The 10,166-nt window shown below is 41.0% G+C and overlaps 1 protein-coding gene across 1 annotated transcript; it reads right to left on the bottom strand.

Annotated features, from left to right (window-relative positions):
- Window positions 1–982: 982 nt before the first annotated feature.
- On the bottom strand, window positions 983–2,295 carry foxi1 (forkhead box i1; the record flags this gene model as incomplete). The annotated part of the gene is made up of 2 exons (XM_083903845.1): window positions 983–1,524; window positions 1,692–2,295. The coding sequence occupies 2 exons, from the start codon at window positions 2,293–2,295 to the stop codon at window positions 983–985; spliced, it is 1,146 nt and encodes a 381-aa protein (XP_083759971.1).
- Between the last annotated feature and the right edge of the window lie 7,871 nt (window positions 2,296–10,166).

Genomic DNA, 10,166 nt, shown 5'->3' with positions numbered 1-10,166 from the left:
ACGGAGCAGGGCGTTAAATCACTTGAACAATCCCTGTGCATGGGCTGTTTAAGTATTAAACAGTGTTGTATCCACTGGGCCGTAAGTACAACAAAAGCACCGTTCATGTGGAGGAACTGTCCCATTAACAGCGTGCACACAGAGAACAGTCATTTTTACAGTACACAGCGAGTTAGGGAATAGATGGGAACAGGTGGAATATCCGACCAACAGGTTAACATCAAACAGGCAGAGACTGTTTGAGACTGAGTCAAATCCAAGACCAGACAAAAAGCTGAACTTTTGAACCTTGTGGAAATAAGTTAAAGGTCTGATTGCTTGTTGAAATGGGGATATTGGAAGTGACAGGCGTAAAATGTCTCTGTCTTCCACACTTAACTGCTTAAAGCTACTTGACTTCGGGTTTCCTGACAGCCTCTGAGGCATGAATAGGTTTACTGTCTTATAAAACCAGACATGTAATATATTTGCAACACTTGCATATGCTGTATAATATAAATTATGAAGATAAAATACTATTTATCCTGTTATTTCACTCGGCACAAAAGCTTCATATAATGACACGTGAACACTGAGATACAATAAATGACTTTTATTCAAACGTCAACATGAGTTTAAATAAAACACAAAAAGACAGTTCAACCTAAAAAATACACGTTTCTTCTTATGAAAAATAATTTCTGTACATGCGTGTCCTTCTTGTGTAAGACAGAGTTAAGACTTGGTCCCACTGAGCGGCTACATTATAAACATATTAAAAAACAACAACATTATAATAAGGCATCCATATCAGATCAATAATACATCTCTGTGGGAATTCATTTCTACAAATAAACATGTTTGCTTATCACAAACTATAATAGAGCAGTGGCACAGAATATTTCTGTCCCACTGATATGTTTTTTTTTTAACTTTAGTTAAAGGCAGCAGTTCAGTGAGGTCTGTGTTAAACATTAGAAACAGAAAAGTTAAGACAGAGCGTCTACACCTCAGTTCCTTCCCGGTTGTATATGAGGTTATTAACACTGAAATGGTTGGTGAGGCTCTGTACTGAAGTGTAATAGTTAATTCTGTTGTTTTCAGAGTTCAAAGGAGAGGAGATTAAAGTGGGCGAGTAGGAGCCCAGTCCGGACATGCCCTCTCTGTTGTGGGACAATCCCCCGAGGTTCGCGCTGCTGTAGTCCCGCTCTGCGGCGCGGGAGCCCTCGGTGCCGCCGCTGGCCGCCAGCAGCGAGTTCACGCTGGAGACGAAGCTGCTGAAACACGGGCTGTGCTCGGCGGAGGGAGACGGCGACGACTTGGGGTCAGTGGAGGCCGGGGAGCCGTGCATGCTGGGCGGGGATGAGCTCAGCAGGCTGGCGGTGTCGTTTGTGAGTTTGTGCGCGCCGCCGTCCTCCGACTTGACGGGCAGAGAGTTGGTTTCCGCTCCGCTTATGTCAGCTCTCCTTTTCCTCTTGCGCCTGAAGTTGCCGTTGTCGAACATCTTCTCGCAGTTGGGGTCAAGTGTCCAGTAGTTTCCTTTACCTGGAGAGAAATAAAAACAGGTTAGAGACACATATTGCCAAAAGAGACAATGTATTTAAATGTTTACCCTCTTTATTAATCAGCAAACTAACTTCAGATACCAATTATTAAGTATTAAATACACATTAATAAATATAGTCCAAAATAATCCATTCAAACCAACTCACCGGGGTCATCCTCATCCCGCGCCACCTTTTTGAAGCAGTCATTCAGTGACAGGTTGTGTCGGATTGAGTTTTGCCAACCAGCTTTGCTCTTCTTGTAGAAAGGAAAGTTATCAGCCACATACTGATAGATCTGACTCAGGGTCAACTTCTTGTCTTGTGCGTTCTGTATGGCCATGGCGATCAGGGCAGAGTAGGAGTAAGGAGGCCGGACCATCTTGAAGAGCTCCTGCTGGCTGGAGATGGACAACCAGCTCAGGTCTGCTCCCCCGAAGCCGGTGGGAGGAGGTAAGAACTGCCGCTGGTGGTTCGACCCGTATCCGGACTGAATGTAGGACGCGCCGTTGTTCCCGGGCAGATACGGAGAGGAGTTGATGCCCGGTCCGTTCAGCCACAGGTACGGGTTCGCGGACGGGGTCGTGTACTCTCCGAGGCCGTATGTGGGGGCGTGCGTGGCCGGCCGCTGCGGGTGATGGTGGTGCAGGTTCTGCTGGTACACACCGTAGTTGTCGCAGTACACGGCCATGTCCAGGAGCTCCTGCGCGCTGTGGTGCTGGAGAGGGCTGGTCTGCTGCTGGCTCGATGGTTGGTGTCCAAAAGCGTTCATAATCCAATCTCTCACAGGTTCCCCAAAAAACCTAATCTTGGTGTGTGAGCGTCTCCCTCAGGACTGAGCTCATCCTTGGAGGGAGGAGTATTTATGCGCAGCAGCCGCAGCCTCTCCAGGTGCCACTTAGAAAAGTTTTGGAATGGTCACACCTCTTTTTGTTGTCTCCGTCAGCCCCGTTGTATTGAATTGACCCCCTCCTCCTCCTCCTCCTCCTCCCCCGTATCAACGAGCATCGATATCGATACTGCTTGAACTACACTGTATACACGCAAATTAAGGCACGTTAATGGCTTAGAAGAGTGAAATTATCTGTGCGTAATTACGCAGCAGAGCGCACACGAACTGGGGTAAATTCAGGCGCCGTTTTATCAAAACCAACAAGGGAGACGCGTGGAATACAAACGTGATCTTTTGGAGACCATTTTTTTTTAAAGAAAAAAAAAGTAAGAATTAAATAAATAAAAGAGGTGACCAGAGTAAATGATACCAAATATACGTGAATTCGCTCTTTTTAAATGATATAATATGCACACAAAGAAAAACTGATTTTAGCCATTCAACAAAAATTTAATCTAATGAAACAAATGCCTGCTTTTGTCTATGATGTCATAAGAAAGTGTTTGAAACTTTATCTTATAGTTAAAATAGTTAAATAGTTCTAATGGAATAGTATAGATTAAAATAGACCTCTATAGACCAATATTTGCTCATATGTTGACATTTTATCTACTTAATATTCTAGTATATATTTTATTCCTGTTAGTATATATATATATATATATAGATGGAGATACTCCTGTATTACATACACATATATAGTACATGAGTATCTCCATCTATCAATATATTTACATACACAAAGTTTGACTTTATCATAAAGGCAAACTTTGTGTCATTGGTAAGAAGTTTGTTATTTCTACATCTTTATTTTAGTAGTATCAACTTCTCATCGGCAGCCGTATACACAAAAATAATGATAATTAAAAAGTTAAAATATTAATAATAAATCATGTTTGCGACACCTCGACGACAATAGAATTTGTCGTTGCGCACGGATCGTCTCAGAGCTGAATTTGCTGAACTTTCTGCAGGACAGTGTCAAACCCAAACAAGAGCCAAGCTTCTCCTCAAAGAAATTCGTTTGCAATAAACACTTCACAAGCGCCGCGAGTTTAGTGTCAACAAAGCACTCGTGGAAGAAAATGTGCCCCGTGCAGCTCTGTGAAACACTGCTGCGCACTGGAGAAATCCACTGTACTTCAAACTGTCTACAACTAAACATCAGTAGAAATGGGCTGAAATCAGAAGACATGCAGTAAAATATGACGATATATAGCTGAGCATTAATTAATATTATTATGAGAGGTAAGTAATAGTTAATTAGTTTGTCAGGCTTTTAATGATGTTTTAATTATTTGGATGCATCGTTAGTCCATGGTGCGTCCTGGTTCTGGAGTTTCGACAGACAGAAACAATAGCGCACCGATACTGAGGTTGAACACGTTTAAACACACTAACTAAACCACTACACACAGCTACAGCATTTCTGTTGATGAACTGAAGGGACTTGTAATGATTTGAATGTATTCATTTAGGTTGGGTTTAACACTGATATCTTGAAATACAGGAGGGAAACCGTGCAGCTCTCCTGTCCGTGCACTAATGGCCACTACATTCCTCCTCTCCATGACCTTGGTGTAATTGTTTGGCTCGCAAGTGTCGTCTCGACCACGGGCTGTACAGATGTGGCAGAGCAGCGGCCTCCGCGGGAGGGAGGGAGGGAAAAACAGCACGACCTGTGAGGTGTTTGACACCCAGTGCAGCCAATCACTGTTGACCACTGAGTGGACAAGCAAGAGCAGAGGCCACGAAGCTTTATGATCTATATATACATACATATACACATACATACATACATACATACATATATATGTGTATGTATATATACACAAATATACATACATACATACTCATATGTATACACATACATATATACACACATATATACTTATATATATATACACACACATACATATCCATATTTAAGGCAGCAAAACAAAGCAACTTTTCTGAGAGAAGAGTCACAATTGAAGTTTTTATTCTTAATTTCTCAGAACTTTGTTGATGTGTGTAGTGTTTTGTTGACATCTGCTGCTCTGTGCCTCTGAACCCAGATAGACCTCAGAAATCATGATTGTGCTAAAGCAGCAGACATGAATAAAATTGCGCTGCTTTTCCCTCACATGGAATTCAGAGACGTCCAACGCGGCTCGGTGTAATAACCTCAAGCCTCCACGTCATTGTAAAAATAATAATTCTCGGTGTCTTTTGTTGGCCCTGTCATGTCTGCCTTTATCCCCTGTTTCCTCAAGCTTTCCGAGGATCATGAGACCTTTTCTTTGGGAGATCAAGTCAATCGCGGTGAGGTCAGAGAGGCTGAGCAGAGGGAGACAAAAACACTGCTGCAGGTGAGAGGTGAGATCACACATACTTCAATATTCAGTATGTATATTTCAGCACGTTATTGCTGGGATTCGAGCTCAGCACCTGCTGGAATCAACAGTGACTCTCTGAGTAAATAAGACTTGTCCTCTGTAAAACAGCCCTGACTTGTGGCAAAATATGTTGCAGCATGAGTTTGACATCTGTGAACTCTTTATTGCACTCAAGTCAATACCAGACTATTAGATAACATTTAAGGCCAATAAAGCCATGAAAGGCCCAGTTAGAGTCATTCATTTTGACTGTGTAAACAACATTATCCATTTGTGCAGGCAGGGGGGGCCCTGGCACGCTCAGAGTCTCCCCCTAGTGGAGGATTATGTTTGGATGCAGAGTGACATGAGAAAAATAGAGGAGGCTTAAAGGTGCAGTGTGTAAGATTTAGGTGACATTATTTCCATTTGGTAGAAATGCAATATTAAAAGAAACTATTTTCTCTCCAGGTATGAATTACTGTTTTCATTTTCAGAAGAATGAGCACATTTACACTCTCTCTGGGTCTTCTCTACAGACTCCACCATGTTTTTAATGAACAAACTAATCAACTTTTGAGTTGAGTTTTTTCTATGATAACTAAAGTTTCTCCTGTGTGTAAGAGAAGGCTGAGGTGAGAGAATTTCATCATCACCAACATCATCAATAAGCTGCTAAATCCTACACACTCTTAAATCTCCTTAAATGTTTTGGAAATAATATGTTGCCATGTTTTATGTGTCAGAGTAATGAGTTGAATCACAGAGGTGGGGGATGATTTATACGTCTATGCTTTATAAACAGTCAAACCAGACAAGAGGTGTGATTATTTGGTGCTATTAAGTGCCATTGAAGTGGTTTATTAAAAACAGCGTCCTCACTAAACTTTGACATACACCAGTCTGTGATGATCTATCAACACACGCGACTCTGAATGTTGACTTTATTATTTTTTACTCCAAAACAATGTAAACGTTCATTAAAATTGAGGTTTTATTGGCCTTAAATTCCAAATGAAATAAATAAATGTTGTCCCTGTGTTTGAATATAGTTGACATTAAAAGGTGTAACACAGAGTTGGGTGAAGTTTCCACTTTATATTCTTTAAATGACAGGGTGTACTTTTATGTAAACATGGTCCATTGGCCCTAAATTCCAAAACAAGCTGACATATAGGGTCAAAGGCGGGGTTCACTCTGCACAGTTCACCAGTCCATCACAGGGACATACACAAACAAACAAGCATCCACCCTCACGCTCACGCCTACTGTCACTTTAGAGTGTCCAATTTGCCTAATCCCCAAATCTGCATGTGTTTAACAATTTATACTCCATTATGCTTTAAATAACAGTCAAACCAGGCGGGGTCATGTTTGCCCCCAGAGGACAAAAGGTGTATGGCAATCGGAAGGACAAATTCAGGAGGGCTAACATTTAAAATAATACGGCCTCTTTAGACTCACAGCATCTTTCAATTCTACACAATGTGTAACCATTTATAGCAGGATCCCTATCTGAGCTTTACACTTTACATCAAGCCACTTCAGTGTCATTTTTGATAAGTGCTATGGAGGTGAAGAGAAAAATGTATATAATTTGAGATTCACAGTTGTTGCATAATAGCACAACACACACTATATCACACTCAAATGCCCTTAGGGCCAATGGGCATGTAGTCTGGTCAGGGGGCCAGTCTATATATGGGCACAATATTCCATCATCATATTGCATTCAAGATTTTCATGAATTTCATGAAATTATTTCAAAATAAAAGTGCAGAACGATGTATACTTCACAATAATGATATATTTATGAGGCAAAATAAACCTATTAATGTCAAATAACAGAAAAATAAACCAAAAATTAAGTCAACAATATTGTGGACTACTGTTATATAAACACCTAACAAGTGTATGTAATACATTTGATAATGTTATAATTACAACCAAATATCTTATTACTATTGCGAAATATATTTCGTACTACATTCTGTGTATTTTCTATCACCTCGCTGGCAGCTGTGCCTCTCTCATGTTTTCATGATATTAAGTACAGGGCTGCATGTAATTGATCGGGGGGCTGCATGGTACCCACGGGCCACCAGTTTGACACCTCTGCTCTATTGTAAGAAGAAATCAATACACTACCACAACAGAGAAATCTTCCTTTTCAGCAAATGAATCTAAAAGCTGTTCAAACTCTACACGTACTTCAGTCTGTGCAACATTTAAATGTCCTTCTTAATTTAAAACAACAACAACACTGTGTTTTTTGGTGACTTTGCTTTGAAGGAATTTGGCTTAAATTCAGCCTCCACATATCACCAGCGCATAAATACCTCACTGCATTTGTACGTGTGTGAGGCCCATGGGGTCAAATCTGTTCCTCAGTAATTAGACGTTGCTCTCCGTGTCATCCCCTCTGACCAATTACTGTTTGGCCCTGACAGTGTGTCTTGTCTGTGAGAGCTAAAGAGGCAGCAGCCCTGCAGACAGCACGCTGACCGAGGGAGAAATACAACAAGCGCGGCCTTCTGCTTCACTGCTCCTCGCTGCATTAGCTTAATTCTCTCCTCCGTTGGGCAGATTTACACCTCTGCTCCTGATTACATCCTTGGAGAGATCAGATGTTACTGCTCTGTTAGAGGCAAGCTCACACTGTGCCTGGGCTCAACATCAGCTGAGGAGAGGTTAAATACACTCTGCTGCCGTTTCTCTCCAGTGTGGTCTTTAAATACAGAAAACCTGGCACAGGGGAGAGTCACGAAATGAGGTTTTCGCAAGCAGAGATATTTCAGATCTGAAAATTCCATATAGCTCCGTTAAACAACTGCCACACGAACCGACTTCTGCGGAAACCACGCCGACATGATTTGATGTCGGATGCTGCAGATGTCAAGACTATTAATATGCCCCTTAAAATTATATATACTCAAGTCGAAGGTTTATGTCACTGGTCATTACTCATGCAGGCAGCGTGATGTGGCAAGAAGGACGCACTACGAGCGGTAACCAGATGAGGGCAGCATTGCTTCAGACAAGCGCGTGGCACCTTCATCATTACTTGGTCAAACAAACTATTGATCAAACGCTCTCTGTGCAGCTTCCTGGGAGGCAGAATATATGAAAAGCAGAATCTTATCAGCGTATTGATTTTAATCACAAAGAATAAAAAAAAATAATACAGACACAGAGACAAAAGTGATGAGTGAGTGTCTGGAAGTTCACTCTAACGGATGCACACAATCTCTCATTACAACATTTATACTTCCTCTAACACTATTTATGCTCCGTGCTACATTTAGAGTTTTTATAGAATATGAACATAAGAATAAAACAATGTCTACTATCAGTGTATTATAATGACGGATGCTTGTGAATGACAATTAATCACATTTTCCCCCATTTAGTTAGAATAAAAACAGGCTATGAAACTGTTGGCACATAAATCAACAAGAAAAAAAAAGAATCTATTTAAATACGGCAATGAGCTCGGAAGACCAAATCGTAAAGATTTAATTAATCAAAATCAACTCAATATTCTGCTATTGGGACATCATGCTCATGGCACTTTTTAGTTGTTTCCATGTGATGCTGAAACTGGCTGGGAACCCTGTTTCCTCATCAAACCACTTCTCCACCCACGATCTCTAGGTAGGTTTCCTAGCAACACATCTCATGGACTGCCGGGGAAAACCCAGTGCTTCATAATAGCCTCAGCTAATATAGATCACCACCACTTGGCTCTCTCGCTCCCTCTTCCCTCCCTCCCTCCCTTTCTCAAAACCAAGATAATAAGCTTGTGTAAAGAATGTACATTTTGTATTTAGTGCTGAATATAGCACAAAAACAACATCCACACTAACAGGCTCAGGGTGAAAACACTCGCGAGCTCTCCTGTGCTTTGTAGTCGTGTGTCGACAGGCCTGTGACAGTCGCTCGTGATAAAGGAGTGATGGAGTGTCTGTCTGGAGTGTGTAAAGTTGGAGGCAGAACAGAAAAACAGCGTTTCAGTGTTTCGATCAAAGACTTGGCTCACACCTACCAGTGCAGGTGTTTACGGAGAGGTTTGCGCACACGCAGTAGAAAATAGGTCCAGCAAAATCTCACGCCGTATACACTCCAAACTTGACCCAAAACTAACTCATTACAAAAGCCTGATAATGATCGCTTATATAAACCTGCTGATGTGTGAATTAACTGATTGTTTGGTCAATAAAATGCTAGAAACTGTCCAATACGATGGTCGACACAGAAAACAAGCACCATAATCAACTGTTTGTATATAACATGCTTCATTCAAAATGAATTTGCTTTACGAACATCAGATATATAACATCAGATACTGACAAAGATGGAAGTAGGTCATTGTTTTCACCTCTGTGTGTTTGTATAGAAGTATAAAACAACTTCACTTGGTGGGAGATCAATTACTTTGGGGACTGAAATGTCAAGGTTTAGGTCAACAGAAGTATGTGGCAGAGGAAAAAACTTTCCAAAATGACTGCAAAGAAAACAAGCGAGACGATAGAAAACTTTTGCTGTTCATCATTCAATTTCATAAAATCTACTGTAATGTCACAAAGAAGTCAGAAAATTACTTCATACTTGGTACAAATCATTAGTCAGTGATGACTAATCAATCGTGGGGTGAAGGTACTATATATGTTTAGTTGAACTGTAGAACTACAACTAACAATTAGTCAAATAATTGTCATAAATATTTACACCCGTAATCAGAAAATAAAAAAAATCCCAAAGTTGAGATGCACCAATTCTGTTTTGTCCAATGAAGAGAAACAATGCAAACTAATCACTATCAAGAAACAAATCAGTAAATGAAATTGTCTTTGCTGCTGAAATACCCTTAATTACCCAATCGTGGGAATAAAAAAAGGATAATCTAATCTTCATTTATTCAGACATCTAAACAGAGTTCAAAGCACTGAGTTCAAACCACTGAAATTGTTTTCAGCAGCGACTCATATGTAGGCTTTTTTTTTTAACTGACTCAATGAGGAAGTTTACTTTGACATTTCTGTGGCGTGACGCTCACCCTCTCTCTCATAAGAGGAAAACGAACACCGAGCGACGTTTGCTCTGCGATTGAACACGTTTCATCCCGTCACTTTACTCAAAGACTCGGTGACAGCTTTGCTTAGATAAAAAAAAGAAGAAAAAAAGAAAGAAAAGGGCCTTACGGTTCCTGTGTGACACCGTCTGTGACAGCTACGCATACACACTCCAGCGTCATGTTGACATCGAGTGACTGCTGCCGAAGCTTCATGTTTGTTTACGACGAGCTCCAACAGGCAGCTGTACGTTTAGTTTGCCAACGGACGACGTAAAGCCGTCTTCACTTCCATCTGACTGACACTCAGAGAGGAAACTGCA

This window comes from Microchirus variegatus (assembly GCF_963457635.1).
Source record: "Microchirus variegatus genome assembly, chromosome: 17".
In the NCBI taxonomy this organism is placed as follows: domain Eukaryota; kingdom Metazoa; phylum Chordata; class Actinopteri; order Pleuronectiformes; family Soleidae; genus Microchirus; species Microchirus variegatus.
Note: the sequence above shows the minus strand (reverse complement) of the source record. Positions and strands in the feature narration are given on the sequence as shown.